Below are 18,067 nucleotides of genomic sequence, written 5' to 3'. Positions count from 1 at the left end.
TGTGTGTTTTTTTTTTTAAGAAAAAAAAGCTAGGAATGTCATTTGTAAGCAATTTTAAACACTTTTTTCTTCTGTAAATATCAGTGCTGCTGCAGCACTTTTTGTACATCACAGAGATGAGCTCCTTCACAGGCATGATTAGGACAGTATTTCAAGGAATTGGGCAATTTTAATGTTTCATTCAAATATTTAAAAAAATCACTGCTTGTGGCTGAATGGATTTTTAATTTTTTTTTTTTTTTGCATTGGTAGATATTCCCCATGGCAATGCCCGCCCCCCTATTCTATATATTTGTTTTCCATCCCCTTACCTATTAGCCCAGATTTGGCTCCCGTTGGGTTCCAGTTCAGCATCTGAACTTCCCTGAAGTTCACAGGACCCTACCCAAAACAGACCCAGGGCAGTTTGGCTCATGCCTAGTGATATCAAAAGGTGTGATGGCTGCCACAAATGAAGCCTCTCAGTGAGAATAAGTATCTTGGAGCAGAGGCAAAATGGGATGCTGTGTCGTTAAAGAAACAAGTAGGAACGCTAGATATCCCAAGTATGTTTCTATTTAAGAGACATTAGTCAGTCACAACTCTAACAAGAGGACATTTAAAAGGATGTTCTTATGTTGCATATCTCTGAAGTGCCGATTATGGGAAACTTACAACAAGGGTGATCCCACCTGGCCTTGTGGCCACCATCTGTCTCCTGTTACTATGAAGTCTGCCCACCTCTATTTATAAATCAAAAACTTGGTTTGATTTATTCTGGCCATATAGACATGAACACTCCCATACTACTGTATGATCATTAGAGCTCTTCTGACTTTATCAGAACTATTGGTTATGTCTAGAGCAGGCTTTCCCAACCTTGGAGGGGGAACCCTTGAAGTAACTTTCCAGTCTCAGGGAACCCTTGCTAAAATTACTATATCTACAACTCATGATACATTAGTGTGATGCTCAGTGGGAAGAATGATCCTTACACTTATGGGCATTGGGAAGAATTATCCCCTTTATAGATAGCTAAAAAGATCAATAACATCAGAGGAAACTTATCTAAGAGACAGAAATTGCTCATTGCTCATGGAACTCAACAACCTTTGTAGGAACCCTGGTTGAGAAACCCTGGTTTAGTGGGACTTACTAAGTAGTTTATCTTTCTTTCTCCTGATGATAGGCTAACCTAAAATGGTACAATGCATTAACTGAAAGATGTTTAAAGCAATATTAAACCCAAAACCAAAAATGTAATACATTGCAGCTTACCAATCATTATATGTGCCGACCACTTTAGTTTTCTCATCCGCCACCCCCCTCTGCCAATCCCTTTACTGGCTCCCGATTGCCCAGCTCATCAAATTCAAACTGCTAACTCTGACCTACAAAGCCATTCACAACGCCGCCCCAAACTACCTAACCGACCCGATACCCAAATACCACCCTACCCGTGCCCTTCGCTCCTCACAGGACCTCCTACTCTCTAGCTCCCTGGTCTCCTCCTCCCATGCCCGATTGCAGGATTTCTCCAGAACTTCCTACCCCAATCCATCCGACTGTCACCTACCCTCCTCACCTTCAGGCGCACCCTGAAAACCCTCCTCTTTAGGGAAGCCTACCCTAACCTCACCTAACAACTGACCTCCTCCACTCCTCCCACCACTCCATCCCCCACAGCCATTTCCTCCTGTACCACTTTCCCCTCCCTCCTAGATTGTAAGCTCGAAAGAGCAGGGCCCTCGAACCCCTCGTGTATTGTATTGTTTCTGTCTTGTCTCATGTTCTGTCCCCCTTGCTATTGTACAGCGCTGAGCAAACCCTTTGGCGCTATACAAATACTGTATAATAATAATAATTACATAAATTAATGCTGATCATTTTAGGCACCTTTACTAGTGTCAAATGGTTTGTCTCATCTCTGTAACATTCTGCTGCAGAGCATGTTTATTTGAAAAACCACAGACTTACTGGCTGGATCACCTAAAAAAAAAAGAACATGAATGCAGCCATTACATCTAAGAATTGGTAAGCTGCAGTAAAATAAATGTTTGCTTTTGGCTTTATTATTACTTTAAACCTTCTTGAGATAATATATATGAAGTTCGTGAACTCCTGAAGATGCCATTTTCTGGGTTCCTATATTACCTCTGAATTCTGTTTAGTACTTTCTGACTCACTAGCGTGGAACACGTTTACATATCAGCAGTTAGGTGAGTGTAAGCACTTCTTATCCTCATACATGTTCTTAGGTAGTAATTTAAAGTATTGGAGAGAGAGGGTCTGCACTGACAGGCAGACAACTAGCATTAGCAGATTGAGAAGTTAGAAGTCTTGCGGTTTCTCTGAGAAAAGTTTTCCATTAATACAAATGTTTTTTCCACTCATTGCTCACATCCCTCCCGTAAAGATGGGAAAGTCGTTGGCATGATCTCATAGGTCATGATATTCTATGTGGAATACCAACTCAATTCACAGCAGCATCTGTCTTTTTCTTTAGTATCAACGCTATCACAAAACATACAATGCAGCTCCTAAAGATCTATGGATATATCTTTCAGCAATAAAGATTTCATTAAGTGGGATCTTTTGAAATTTACGTGAAGGTAAAACTTTTTTTTTTTGCTTTGAATAGAGACAGGAATGGTTAAATTCCATCATAGGTTTTGTTTTTTTTTTGGTTGCCATTTACTTACTATTGTCTAGATTTCCCTTCATTTCCTGTACTGCAGACACAAAAAGAAGTGAGAGGAAGTCTCTCTAAAGTCAGGGAAGTACCCTTATAGAAAGTTGTCACTGTAACAATTGTCCTCACTGGAAGATATATCCTCTCTTCTGGTGACAACTCAAAATGTTCAATTGTTCCTAATTTTCAAACCTGATGACTGTGGTCACCAGGACAAATAGAGAATTAGAGGTTAAACTTGAAATATAATCTGCTTATATTTGCCTTTCCTGGTTCTTCTTTTCCCCTTCATTAGCATGCTATATAAATGTTAAAATAAAAATATTTTGTCTCAATTTCATACCTTATTCTAAACCCAGGGGCATCATTACCAGGTCTCTTTGCTTCTCTATGCAGATCATAGCATATCAATGCATAGATCAATGCAGTCAGATCATAGCATGTGGGACGGGTTAGCAGGGTGCTCTACATCCTGAAAACAGGAAGCTATGGTAAAGTCTACATATGATCCTGAGTTTCCATGACTGAAAGAACTGAAATACAATGAATGAAAGGGGAGGGCCAGGGACAACCAGGCTTGGGAGGAAAGTGACAGATGATACTGGATGTCTTCCAGCCAGGAAATGAGACAGGCTTTATCTGACTTGCTTCAACTTTTATCACACATTGTTTTTAAAAGAGAAGTATAGCCAAAACATTTTTTCTCCTATGGATCACAGGAGTGCAGTTTGCTGCAGGCTGACGTCACAGAGCTGGTCCAGGCTCTGAAAAGACCCCAACCATATGGTTGGGATCCATCCAGAAGCCTGGACTGGCAGCTGACTCAGCCTTTCAGCGATCCGCTGACAGCCTGATCCAGCCCCTCCTGCCCCCTCCAGATCCTGGTGCTAAAATGAGCGCTGGAACAGCAGAGCAGAGAGCCGGTGACTGACAATCTTGGCTCTCTGCTCAGAGCGGAGGGGGAGAACTGAGTGATCATGGCATTTGATTGCTCAATACTGTAACTGGTTTTTTTTTTCTAAATCCCATACTTTTCTTTTAAAGCCTAACATTTTTACCCTAATGTGCTCCCTATTTAGGTATTAGTATCGCCCTCTTACTCCTGTATACTTACCTAAGCCCTCACTTGATCCAGTGCTGTGCCCATCTCTAGCGATTCTTCACACTCATAGGCTGTATGAGGCATTGGGAGCCATTTGCTTCTGGTGCTGTCAGTCAAATCCTGTGACACAGGAGCAGGGAGGTGGGGCTGAGCAGCTCTGTCTTTGTCTTCTGACGCAGGCAGCGCAGCTCAGGATCAAACCCGCAGGTGAGCCACTATAGGAAGCGGCTTCCTATGTTAGCACACCAAGAAGAGTAGGAGCCTGTAGCGCCAGTGGGGGACCTGAGAAGAGGGGGTTTGGGGACACTCTGTGAAGTTCTTTTGCACAGAGCAAGTAAGAATAATGTGCTATTTAAAAATAAAAAACTATACTTTACAACCACTTTAACTAGCATTAGCAGATTGTGGTATGTCAACACATTTTTAAAGTGACACTAAACTCTAAAATAAAAAAAAATCTATTCAAGTCTTTATTCTTAACACATTTTAATTGCTTTCAGCATCCAATTCTCCAAATGTCTTTTTTTTTCTTTTTTTTTGCAGTTGTGATCTGACTTTCTGTTAAAGGGCGGTTACATCCATTCTCCATGATCTTACTGTTTATAGGAACATAGCCACCCTTTCTTGGTCGCTCCTGAGATGGACTACGGGGTTGTAGTGTGTACAGCAGTGCACAAGATCGCAACCAATGTGCAATGCTTGTTCCAAGTGCGGGCGAAAAGGAGAGATTTGGGAACTCAGGACATTACAAGGAGTAGAAAAATACAGTATGAAACAATTTTATATAAAAACAGGTTACAGGGCCATTAAAGTGTTACTAAACCCAGGACCCTTCATTCACTATATCTGGTCTCCCACAGTACACGGAACATGGCAATGCAATTAATATAGCAATATAAACTGCTAAATACCTTTTCTCATCAGCAGTTAGAGCAGTCTTGTGACTTCTAACAGTGTCCAGCAGAGCACTGGTCAAAGTTTGTAGGAGTTTTCTTTCTGCTCCAAGAGGATGCAGAACCCCTGACCTGTCTGAACAGTGCTGATTGTCCCTGTGCTGATCACATGTACTCTATCTCTCTAAAAAAAAAAACCTCTTTAGCTAAACTGAGCATGTGCAGAGTGACTCCAGACGATATATAATATCAGGAGATAAGAGGGGGACACTGGAAGAAGGGAAGGATCAGAGAAGATGGGATCAAACAGTGTTTTTAGAGCAGAGGATTAACCCCTTCCACAGTGAGTATAATAAGCATCCTTTACTGCATATACAGACTGATTTTACTGTTGTGGGTTTAGTAACACTTTACGTAGTGCATGTGTACGGATTATTTTTGGAGAATAAAGATATTGTTCAGTGTCACTTTAAGCCTGTGCACAGTGTTTAAAAAAAACTAGGATCTTGGAAGGCTCTGTTCTTTCCTGCTTTGGCATTCTCATGATATTTCCTCTAAAATGAACAGTGCTGAACGATCTTTAACATTTCACAATAATAACTGCATCTAACCGTTATAATAGACAGTGTCTAACAGCTCTTGTACAAATATACAAACGTACAGCCACAAGTTTTGTTTGCATATAGCCCAAAATAGGATCTTCCAATTTCTTTGTTCTGTACTCACTTGTTTTTCTGTGTCTTCGAGATGACAGCAGGGAAGAGAAATTCTGCGGTAAAGTCTACTCAGTGATCCACAGCACCTCTCCATGTCTCCCCTCTAGGGGTAAGGAAGGAGGGGACATTCACCATACCTGGGCTCAGTGGCAGAGGTACCACTCCACCTTGCTTTGTTACAGTGCCTGTGAGCGGACAGTGACCCAGCTGTGTGATTTTGGCAGGATGTGAGTAAAGGAAGCGAGGGAGGAGAGAGCCATTGTATATCCAGGAGAATGGGGGTGGAGGACAAAGAACAGAACAAGAAGTGGTTTATGGGATAACAGGAAGAATTATACACTAAAGCTGAAAGATTGAATCATTTTTATGAAGAATCTGGATGACACTAAAAGCTAAGTAAATGTTAAAAAAGTATACTACAAAATGTATAGTATATCACACTATTTAGGGCAAAAAAAAAGTAAGCAACTGTATGAATTATATTTTATCACATATTATCTAAATTATTACTTGAAAAAATAAGGGATTTTCATTAAACCTTCTACAAGTCATAATTGTTTCAACTAAGAAATATAAATAGAAATTTCCACATTTCTGAGGAGTTAGAAGAAAGCACATAAGTTGCACGTCTTCCCTCTTGTAATCAGCCTATTTAAATGGAGATAAGTAGTTCCTCTGCTGTGAGATAACATGGTGTTTATCACACTGAACATGGACCTGAGAAAGCAAAGGAGAAAGTTGTCTGAGGAGATCAGAAAGAAAATTATTAACCAACTTATCAAATATAAGGGCTGTAAGACCATCTCCAAGCAGGTTGATGTTCCTGTGACTATGGCTGCAAATATTATGAAGATGATTAAGGTCCATGGGAGTGCAGCAAACCACATCTAACATGGCAGCAGGAGGAATATTGACCCTATTTTAAAAATAAGGATAGGCAGAATGGCAGACAAAGGGCCAAGAAAAACTTCCAAAAGAGACAAGCTGTCAAGGAAGGCGCATAGATATACACGGGCGCAGGGCTCCTGTCAGCTCTGCTCACGGTCGGTCAGTGAGTGCGCATGTGTGGTCACGCGCAGGTGTGCATGCGCAACGGCACTTTGGTGCCAGACGGGCTATTTAAACTGAACTGGGTCTTTTCTTCAATGCCGTTTGGTCTTCACCCCTGTGCATCTGTGTTTCCTGCTACCTGTTTTTCTATTGCTGATCCAATCTGTCATTGACCTGCTAGAACACCGCCTGCATCGACCTCTGGCTGCCCTCTGGATTATTCTTCTGCCTGCTGATTCTGCCTTACTTGCCCACTTGTTGCTGACCTGGACCGCCTGACCTTGCTTACGCTGATCCTGTTCCTAACCGGCTTACCCTGTCAGTATCCTGCACCTGCACATCTGCCTGAGCGCCAGCTGCCAAACCATTCCAGCAGCTCCTGCATTCCTAACGCACATCATTCCCACGGAAGTCCTATCAGGCACTCGTGCACCTCTGTGCTCCGGCGCTCCCTGTCACTTTACCAGGGCCCCTGAGCCAGAGCAGCAAGGTAGGCCCTCCTCTACATCTCAGGTTCTACCATCAGGTACGTGACACAAGCTGAACTTCAAGGTCAAGGTATCAGGGTCTGATCATACCATCCATCTCATTTTAGCGAGGGGGATCACAGGAAACTATAAAAAAGCTAAAGTTGAATTTGCTAAAATGCATATTGATAAGCTAAAATGCATTCTAGGAGAATGTCCTATGGATAGATGAGAACTGAAGCTTTTTGGCCAGTCACATCAACTCTATGTTCACAAATGAAAATAAAAAAGCTCTTAAAGAAAAGAACACCATACCTCCAGTGAAACATGGAGGACACTCGGTCATGTTTTGGGCTGCTTTGCCACATCTGGCATGGGGGGCAGTGAATCTGTGCAGGGCACAAGGAAATCTCAAAACTAGGGAATTCTAGATCGAAACGAACTACCTGGTGTCAGAAAGGGCTGTCTCACTCGCACGATATGGGTCCTCCAAAAGGATAATGACCCAAAACACACAGCTAAAAGCATCAAATAATGGCTAAGATCAAAACACTGGACTATTCTAAAGTGGTCTTCGATGGACCCTGATCTGAATCCTATCAAACATCTATAAAAAGAGCTGAAACATGCAGCCTTGGGAAAGCACCCTTCAAACCTGAGAAAGCAGGACCAGTTTGCTCAAAAAGTATAGGTCAAACTACCTATTGGTAGGTACAGAAGTCTCATTGAGAGCTACAGAAAGCAATAGTTTGCAGTGGTTGCCTTCAAAGGCAACCATCTTTTTTTCCCCATGTCATTTTAGTTAAGAAAGGTGACTTATCCTTTAGTAGCATGTGGTGTTTTGAAACCTGATAAGCTTAGTAGAATTTAGATTTCACAGCTTAGTTAATAGATTAGCCTACAACAAAAATCTGCCACTTATAATATAGCTTCAGAATAAAATGTGTGAAGCAGGCGTGTGGATTTAGGTATATTTTTCCTAATTCTTTTTCTTAGACATTGAAACCCTTAAAGTGATATATATACATGTTATACTTACCTGCTCTATGCAATAGTTTTGAACAGAGCAGCCCCGATCCTCCTCTTCTTGGGTCCCCACTGGTGCTCCTGGCTCCTCCCCCTGCTGAGTACCCCCACAGCTAGCCACTAGCTATGGGACACCTGTGCATACTCACTCCAGAGCAAGCCCTATGTGTCCATAAGACACACAGAGCACGGCTTGGTCCCACCCCCATCTCATGGGTTTTGACTGACAGCAGCAGGAGCTAATGGTTCCTGCTGTTGTATCTAAGCCAATGAGGAGTGAGAGAGAGGAGAGAGCCTTGGCTCATGTGCACATTGCTGGATTGAGATTGGGCTAAAGTAAGAATAAAGGGGATCTGGGGGGGAAGCTGCTCAGTAGCAGGTGTGGAGGGAGTCAGATGGAAGACTGGAGTGAGGAAGATGTGAGGAAGAGGGAGGAGGGCTGCCAGGAGGTCTGCTGGGATGGGGCCTGCCTGCAAGCCTGGAGTCAGAGAGGAGGAACGCTAAGGACTCACTGGTCCCCTGTGAGAGGACCACCTGTATGACAAGGAAGGGGCTGCCCAGCTGATAGGCCTGGAAGCAGCAGCCATTCCACAAGCGGTACAGGAGAGGATCTGAGTGAGTACACCTACACTCCCTGGGCAGATAGATGATGGAGCACTCTGGTGGGAAACCAGATTAGCCTCCTTCTGGTGACTGTGCACCTTATTGAAAGGAACAGGAGCCAGATCCTCTGCTCAGGAAAGGAAAGTTACCAGACTGCTGGTGAAGAGGAGTTTATCTGGGGTACTACACCTGGAATTGCTGCCTAGCACTCCAACAGAGATTGTGTGTCTCAAAGGAGAATCTGTGAATAGTTCAGGAAGTTTGTTCTCAGATTTTGCTTCCCTTGGGCATCCAATACACCCCTTTATCCTATCCAAGTTCAATCTAGGGTTGGAACCTCATCCATTTAAAACCAAACACATATTAATTCCACAGGTTCTGTGGCTGATTAACCACTTACCCTCTCGAGGATTTACCCTCCTTCCTGACCAGGCCATTTTTTGCATTACAGCGCTGCGTTACTTTAACTGACAATTGAGTGGTCATGCAGCACTGCACCCAAATGAAATTTATGTCTTTTTTTCCCACAAATTGTGCTTTCTTTCAGTGGTATTTGATTGCCTGTGCGGTTTTTGTTTTTCGTGCTATGAAAAACAAAAAACACCAACAATTTTGAGAAAAAACTATATTTTGGACTTTTTGCTATTAAACATGTCCAGTAAAAAAAATTAAAAAAATCAAATTTCATCATAAATTTAGGCCAAAATGTATTCTGCTACATGTCTTTGCTAAAAATAATCCCAATACGTGTAAATTAATTGGTTTACGTGAAAGTTATAGAGTTTACAAATGGCAGTATAGATACAGGGATTTTTTTTTTCTACTAGTAATGGCGGTGATTGGCAACATTTAGCAGGACTGCGGCGGACATTCTGACACTGGTGAGGACTAACTTGGTGTCACTGACATCCCCAGTGACACCAATACAGTGATCAGTGCTAAAAAAAAAGCACTGACACTGTACTAATGGCACTGGGCAGGAAGGGGTTAACATGAGAGGTGATCAAAGGGTTAACTATATGCAGGGAGTGGTTTACTAGGGGGTGCTTCCCTGTAAGCACACTGCTCAGGATGACTGTGCTGTGCGCAGCCATCCCAAGCAGTGTGCCCGAGCTGACAGGGAGAGAGACTGTAAACAAAACAGTCTTCCTCCCCGTCAGAGATGATCGGTAATCACCAGGCGCCGGTGGGTAATTACTGGCCGGGACCCGGTGATTGACAGCCGAATGGCGGCTCGCGCGTGCTCCCCACCTGGAAATGCGAAGTCACGTATATATACGTGATTTTGCGCACCCGTGCCACCCTGCAGCAGTATTTCTGCTATAGGGCGGTCGGGAAGTGGTTAAGGTGGTAACTAAACTCACTGAGTACCTTATCTGCAATTACTTAGCCTCAGAAACTGTGTAATTAATATGTGTTTGGTTGTAAAGGGATGAGGTGGCAACCCTAGTTCAATGCTTAAGGCCTGATTTTCTGTCTGTGGATGAACTTTGTGTGGAGAATGCTCATTGACTGGCTGTGCAGAACTATAGGGGGACCAAAATTCAACAGCAACCCCCAAGGGGGTAGTGCTACATGTACATCCAGGTCTCGATTTGAACCTCTAGTGGCTAATGCTGGTTTAGGCCTTATGCGCATTGGTGCTAAGGCCCATACAGCAGAAATAGTGTACACTTCTAGACCCTCCTGGAGCTGCATGCAAGCAGCCTATGTTGGTGAAAGGAGATGCAGAGGCTGTACAGATACAATCTCACATCTGAGTTTGACAGGAGTGCAGGGACAGGTACACAGGTACACACTTTCTGCATAATATGAATAAATACAGTAATAATATGCATAATGCATGATATGATTACAATCCCAGTGTTATCTAATTGTTCTGTTTTGGGATGCTAAAGCATTACAGTCAGTTGAGGGCAGGTGTGAGCTGCCACAGAGCAAAAATACTGTATATTTGCCAGCGGATGGTGTGGACACATGACTAAGCTCAGCGTTCCTGTAGATTCTGGAAGAAAACCTGAAGGAGAGGAGGAGAAATGCATCACCTGTGGACTGCACAACCAAACAGCCATCTATTCAGATCACTATAGCTTTGGTGAACCTTTTACCAAGGAGCAGGTATGATCCAGTCCTCCAGGGTGACCTGATCATGCAGCAAAAAAGGCCAAAACTCAGGAATGAAATGCATTCGTCCAATGCTACAGAATCTTAATGAAGTTTGGAAGCAACTTGTAGTCGCATTTCAGCGCCACACACCCCTAAGCGGTTGGACAGCTGCTGAGTGAATGCAGGTGGAGATAACTGGGATGTTATAACCTTCAAAGGAATTCTTCTGCAGTAGTAAGAAGGCACAGTTGGTATGAGCTTGCTGTTAACCTGATAGGAACATTGTACTGCATGTTTTAAAGGTCATCTGTGGCCAACCCAATAACATTATATTTAGATTTCCTATAGCCAATTATGTCATGAAGTGTATTTATTACCGGTGAAATCCAAGGATTGTATGCGATATGACGTTTTGTTTTCTCTGTTGACAGCCCATGAAGGGTAGCAAGGGAATGTCTGTGGCCAATTTGTGGAGAAAAAACGAACAATGTAGCCACCTCTGATTAGTACAGATCATGTAAATGGATACAACTTACTGGGCAGATCATGTTATCCTGAATCCTTCAACTAGACCACTGTCTATAATATCACTCAGTAGCCAGTAGAGAAGGGTTAAAACATATATTTTTTTTTTTTGCTCTTGTGTCCTGCTTGAAAAATTTCCTTTCAATTCTTGTCATGGAGATGCAAAAGGAAGAGAAAGGAAAACTCCCCAAAGTAAAAGGAATTTTCATATTAAGCTTGGCATACGCTGTTAGTTTTTTTTTTTCATTCAGCGTGCCAAAGAGGTGGATTGAGGAATCTCCCGTTGGGACATTGTACTCTGACAGTGGGACCTGCTGCTGTCAGGATACATCTGCTACAGCTGCTGATCGAGAAATATTTTGCAGCATGTTCCTTTAACAGAAAAGTCAATCAAACATTCAACTTCTGTCAAGTGGAGGCGTGTGGGCAGTGCCCATATGAGGACTGGGAGAGAGTGCCCCTAGGGCTGACAGAGGCATATGCCGAAACACAGAGTTAATGTTAAGGTGGTGCACCCCATAAAAGCTACACTTCTCCACACAGACAATAGTTAACTCCTTCTAATTGTAGCACCCTCCTAGTTTAGCTAGGGTGAGCTAGATCCTAATGGCTAGTCAGGAGCTGTTAGCAGCTCAGGTGTAATAGCCAGATGGGTCAAATTGTGGTCAGAGCTGAGAGACTCTGCAGGCCAGCCCCTCTGGAATTTTCCACTGCTCTGAGGCTTTCAGAGGAGGGCCTTGGAGGCAGTGCATGGAGGAGTGAGGAGTGGCTGACTGCACTCTTGAGGGACCTCAGCCAATCCCCAACAAAAGGCTTGGCAAGGGGCTGGGACTCCCTTAAAAGTGTAAGAGCCTGCTCAATGGCAGGAGTGTGGGGAGTCAGGTGGAAAAAAGAGTAGATGTGAGACAGGAGGAGGAAGGCTGCCAGGAGGCCTAGTGAGATGGGGCCTGCCTGCAAGCCGTGAGCTTGAAAGACAGAACGCTTGGGACTCACGGGCCCCCTGAGCGAGGACCACCTGTATGGCTTGGAAGGAGCAGCTCAGCTGCTAGGCCTGGTAGCAGCAGCCAACCCACAAGTGGTACAGGAGAGGATCTGAGTGAATACACCTGCACCCCCTGGGTAGATAGAGGAGAGAGCACTCTGGTGGGAAACCAGATTAGCTCCCACTAGCGACTGTTCACCTCATTTAAAGGAACAGAAGCCAGATCCCCTGCTCAAGGGGAAGAGGAGTTCATCTAGGGTCTGGGGAACAACCAGGAGATGCTGGCTAGCACTCTAACAGATACTACATCAGAGAAGAGAAGCTTGTGAATAGTTCAGGAAGTTGTCTTTAGATATTGGTTCCCTTGGGCATCCTGTACCCTCCTTACCTATCCAAATTCTAATCCCCTCAATAAATAACAAATCCAAAGCTCAATTACTGGTTTCTGTCTCTGAATGCAAGTCTGTGTGGAAAATGCTGAATGTATGGCAAGCTTTGGACAGTAGTCACCAGAAGAGCTGTATCCATTAGATTTCCCCTCACCTCTTGCTCTCATTACAACTCCAAAATTTAGGATTTCCCCTTATTTTCTGTAGTGGTGACATTGGTCACCAAGACAAATGGAGCTGTGAAACTCCCCAGTGGAGACATAGACCACAATAAAAACAGAAGGTCTAACCCATCCATCTTATTGAACACTAGAAAAGTTTGTTTTTTTTACATACACTTTAAGCACAAATAGGGAACCTGTCTACTATAGAGAACCAGTATGGATTAAAGGACTTTGTAGAGTACCACTGACTTGAAGATTTTCTAAATATGAATGAGGGTCAAGTAATAGATAAAGGACCCCTTTCTGGACTAAGCCATATTGGCAGGGAGGTTTGTTTTGTTATCCCCATCATGTACAATTCCTCCCTGGCACAGCTTGTATTTATGCTATTAAGGGGTAAGTTCATCTTTTGGAGCATATTACATGTTACACCCACTTTTACAGTATAATATGTAACATGCTCCTGCACAAGTGCCCCTCACCCCCCGATTCTCTTCCCGTGACTGCAGGTGGAGGTTCCTCTACCCGCACCCGCTGTCACATTTTGAAAACAGCACTGATGTGTGGGGCTCCACCCACACAACCATGTCCTTCATTCCCAAGAATCTGTCAATTAGAAAATTACAAGACCCATTTGTCACTGTGTCAGATAGTTTGTAGTTCTCAGTGAACTGCAAGAGCACTGATGAGCGCACTTGTAGTACATTCACATGCCTTGCAATTTTCAAACTGATAGTCTGTACAGAGGTAGGGGCTGAAAGCTGTAGGACTTGTCTGCAGGAGCCTGACATTGCACTTATCCACTGATTGTGAATGCTTTCCAGGCTCCTGCAAAAAAAAAATAATAAATGCACATTTTTTCCTGAAAAAATACACGCATTTATTCTTTTTTCCCAAAAAAGGTGAACTTAGCCTTTAAAAGCAACCTAGTCATTACCTATTACAATGCACTACCTACAAAGAAAGAAAAGCAAGTTGATATTTATCTTTCTCACTGCCATGCCATCATAATATCCAACTGTCAGAAATCCATGACTAAGGTCTAAAGGGAAACTGACACTACCAGAAGAGATAATCTCCTGGGTTGCCAGCATTGTTATCTGGTTACTTCTGCCGGCATCCACTCATTACAGGACTCTTCAAACATGTGATGGTCAAAGAGAGGAACCAATGTGGGGGAACCAGGAAACTGACACTTCTGGAAGTGTTGGAATCCATTCTGACTGCAGTTGGGGATTTCTCACGTATGGAAAAGCATTCTGGTGGCATAGACAGCCAGAATGGTTAGTATTCATTGCTCCTTTTACAAGTATATCTATTTTGCATTGTTATCCATATTATCAGGGTCACTTTAAGCACCCTAAGTGCTACAGAGAAGGCAATGTCATTGTAATATTCCTCTTTAAAAGGACAGAATCAGCTAAGACCAATGCACATATATATATAGTTGGTTTGCTTACTTTTGACTTTGTTTTCATCCTTGGGTAGATTCTGTGTTTGCCCATAAAATGAGTCAAGAAAAGCTGATAACAATTATCGCAAAGGTACTTCTGTGTTTGTATCTCCTACAGCACAATAGGAGCCCATTAGTATTACATATAGATTGTCAGATTGTCCCTCCAGGCCCAAAGCGTCAGTTTAGGTAGAAACTTTATCTTACATTTATTTCATTCTAGATATTCAATAGTAGCTGTGGGTGCAATTTTCCATTACTAGGTGCATGATTTCAACTGCAATATTACAAATTTAAAGTATTAGAAGTAAGTGCTTCCATCTCTGATGCATGCTGGGTAACAAATTCTTGCTTACCAAAGTAACAGCTAAAAGTGCCAGAATTCAGAACACATAGTGAAGGAAAAGCACTGCTAAACCTATTGGAATTCTGAGCAAAAGCTTAAAATAGATTTCCTGGCTTCATGCAGAGTGCATAGACTCGCAGTACTGAGGTATATAATGAAGACATGGAAAAGCAGTTGTATTGTAGCACTTACACACAGCTGAAAAAATAGGCTTGTTTTATATCCAAAAGGGCAGCTAAGAATAAGTTAAAATGGCCTTGGACATGAGAACAAAAAGGTTTTTATGTAAAATATCATGCTAATCAAAGGCAAAACATCATCATTTCACTTAATATAAATTCTCAAATTCAATGGCTTTTCTTGCCTATTTTTTTCTAAAGATTCTTTAGGTTTAGAAGTGATTTGAGGGTGCATATGATTAAAGGGTACAATATATTATACTCTCATCATTCCATTTAAATACCTTAATATTGCTATCTATGTTATGTATGGCTTCTGTAAATGATTTTAGGAAAAAGACCAAGTGTGTAGGCAGGAGGTGTGTGGTATAAAATGAAGTTCACTTTATTTCTACTGTTGCTAGAGAGAGATGTAAAATATGTATTGTTAAATCTGTTATGCCAGTATTGTGTTAGTGAGTTAGCAGGCTGCCTAGGAGTTAGAAAGGGGTTACGTCTACCTACCCCCAGGTGTTCATGGCTCTTCCCCTTTGTGGTGGCCTGTAAATACAAGAGAAGGTAACCTATCTTGGTCAGGGGGTTGACCTTCCACATGGGAGCTGACAGGAAGGTGTGCTGCAGGATGTGATTCTACCAAGAACACAAGGTTTCCCTTTTTTGGGGCACCCAGTCAGGGTACCAGAACCGAAACATGGAACTTTCAAAAAGGACTCTTCCTTTGCTTAGAGATATGACATGGGCAACCTCAGTTAGGATAAAAGGGAATTTTGTCTGTAATGAACTGTGAGTAACCGTTTTGGATTAACTCTGTACTTGCAAGCAATCTTCAGTAAATGTTCTCAAAGTTGCTAAATGCCTGGTCTGAAGTTCAGTAAAGAGGTAAATGAAGGTACAGGGTATATCCAAAAGAACAGGGCCTGTAACATCAAGGGGGGTGAAGAGGTGAAGTAAGAGTCTGTAAGTGATGTCCAACATGTCATTGTTATGAGTAACTAGAACTGATGGGAATGCTTTAGCATCCAGCCAGTGGGATGGTAGTATCGGGCAGGGGTGACGGTGTCCCCTGGTAACAGTAAGGTACGCCCTGAGGATATGCTGTCTCACGAAACGCGTTGGAACAAGCCACATTGCTGGCGCCACGCGCCGTCGTCTCCTTGGCAAAGAGCGGTGGCCATTTTGGGTACCTATTTTTATATCTTCCACGTGGAATACTGTTATTTGTTCACTTATCTTGGAATAATAAAATACTACACTATATGAGAATCCTTTGGCTCCTGTGTTTGAGCAATCTTCCCCAGATTTAAGGAGACACGCACCACCGGTACTGTGAGGATGCTGGATTAACCCCTAAGCTGAACAACTACCTCTGCACACAGATGTGACAGATTGTAAGCAATGCCTGCATACATCAGAGTTCTGGTGAGTGCGCACCCATGAGAAGTGGTAGATAATATTTTAAAGACGTATGCACCATTGCACTTTTGGCACATGAATATACCATTTGAAGGAAGATTCCTGCTGAACTTTTAGACACTTATAAGAGCATATGATTATTATGGACATATTGTCACTTATCGCACATATTGCACATTAGCACTTTAATCCCTGATTTTGTATGCAATATGAGTATATTATGCTTATTGATAACATATGGAGATTTATTGATTGCACTTTGCACGGTTTGCACTAATAGCACTTTTATCTATACTGTGCACTTTCCATTGATAAGATCACTTTATACATATAGAGGCAAATATGTTACTTATGAAAGCGCTGCACTTTATTTGATTTTATAAATGTGCAAAACCACAGTTTGCTCCTCCCCTCTGCTCAGTGCCCTGATAGGAAGCTGTTTCCTATGGAGGCACTCATGCAGGCTTGCTCCTGAGCAGGGCTGTTCGCATCTATTCAGACACACAGCCCAGCTTGGCTCCACCCCCACTCTCTGCTCACAGGTTTTGACTGACAGCAGCAGGAGCCAATGGCTCCTGCTGCTCACAAGCAAGCCTATGAGAGCCAGGAGAGGGGAGAAGACCAGCTGAAGAGTGCACAGCTCTGGACCGAAGATTGGGCTCAGGTGAGTATTTGGGGGGCTGCGGGGGGAGCTGCACTTAAAAGGTTTTTACCTTAAAGCACAGGATGCCTTATTGTAAAAAACCTTTCACTTTTCAACTGCTTTAAGTGTATTACATCTGTGTAAGGCAAACTCCTTGCTTCTAAGAATGAGGTGCCACTTTAAAGCTGATTCTCGCATGACCACGGCCCATGCCTACTTCAAAAGAATTAGCAAGCATGTTTGTGAAGAGTTCGCACTGTGTGTCCCACCCAAAAGTGGTCCATCAAGTCTACCCTTTTTTTCTCCTTTAAACTTTTTCGTCTGTGTATAGATCTATGTTTGTCCCAAGCATGTTTGAATCTACTTAATGTTGATTTACTCACTACCTCTGCTGAAAATCTATTCCAGTCATTTACTACTCTTTAGAACCCTCTTGCTAGATTGAGGTCATGTCCCTGTGTTCTTGACCTTAGCTTCATTTTGAAAATACTGCCCTCCTGAACCTTAATCCGATCTTGAAAGCAGAACTCCATGTCAATTTTTTTCCCCATGCAGTGTGGGCAACTGCTCATTTTTTCAGGGGGGTTTTGTTCAGAGAAAAGCTATACTTACCCTGTCCACTGATCCTCCGGAAAACTGCACTCCCTCACATCCAGCAGTGGACTGTTCCTGCTGTCCTCATGCCCATTGCCAGTCTACGGGCGTGATGATATCAGGAACAGTCCATTCACAAGACCGCTAGTGTGCAGGGTGGCAGAAGTGGCAGGGACTGGTCTTACGCTCTGAGGATCAGCGAATTCGGTAAGTATATCTTCACTATTATCTAACCTAAACAAAAATGAGCAGTTAGCCCATCGAAAACGTTTTTCCCATTATTCTTTTTCATTGTGAGGAAAAAGAACTGAAGAGGCAAAGGATGGTCCTTTCACAGTTGACAGTTCAGCAAAAATTATTTACAGTATTAGTAAAACTTTAAAGAAAAACTCGGCCCTCATCAAAACTGACAAATAGACTAGTCCCAATGCAGCTTAATTTGGCCTGTCAGTAAAAAAAGTCAGTAAAAATAATTTATGCTTTATCAAAGATGCTGTACCTTTTATCATTTAAGCCAACATTGCCCATATCATAGCTCCCCTTCCTCATTCCTAAATGTAGGTATTTTCATAAGTTCATACTATGGGTTTCAAGCTTTCTGGGACACTAATGATAATATATAAATGTAGGCACTTTGTGTTAAGCTGGAGTGTCCCTAGCTAATTATTTCATTGTATGCTTTTGCAGCTTGGCTTTAGCCAGCCTAAGCATCAGTTACATTTTACTGGGTTCTGCAGGTTTTTTC

General features: G+C 42.7%; 1 protein-coding gene across 14 annotated transcripts in view; it reads right to left on the bottom strand.

The window, feature by feature from the left end:
• PHLDB1 (pleckstrin homology like domain family B member 1) overlaps nt 1-18,067 on the bottom strand; it is a 180,905-nt gene that overhangs the window by 150,329 nt on the left and 12,509 nt on the right. For 4 of the 14 annotated variants that reach the window (XM_089678593.1, XM_089678596.1, XM_089678598.1 and 1 more), the window contains exon 1: nt 5,393-5,576. The exons of 2 other annotated variants lie outside the window; for them this stretch is intronic. In XM_089678593.1, the coding sequence (XP_089534719.1) occupies nt 5,393-5,476 (84 nt within the window). In that variant the 5' untranslated portion in view covers nt 5,477-5,576. Of the gene's footprint in view, nt 1-5,392; nt 5,579-18,067 lie in introns of those variants that run through there. 8 more of the 14 variants (XM_089678597.1, XM_089678606.1, XM_089678603.1 and 5 more) reach the window with 4 other exon arrangements.

The sequence above is a fragment of the Staurois parvus genome, unplaced genomic scaffold (assembly GCF_062004578.1).
Source record: "Staurois parvus isolate SC_StPar_1 unplaced genomic scaffold, SC_StPar_1.0 ptg000207l, whole genome shotgun sequence".
In the NCBI taxonomy this organism is placed as follows: Eukaryota; Metazoa; Chordata; class Amphibia; order Anura; family Ranidae; genus Staurois; species Staurois parvus.
Note: the sequence above shows the minus strand (reverse complement) of the source record. Positions and strands in the feature narration are given on the sequence as shown.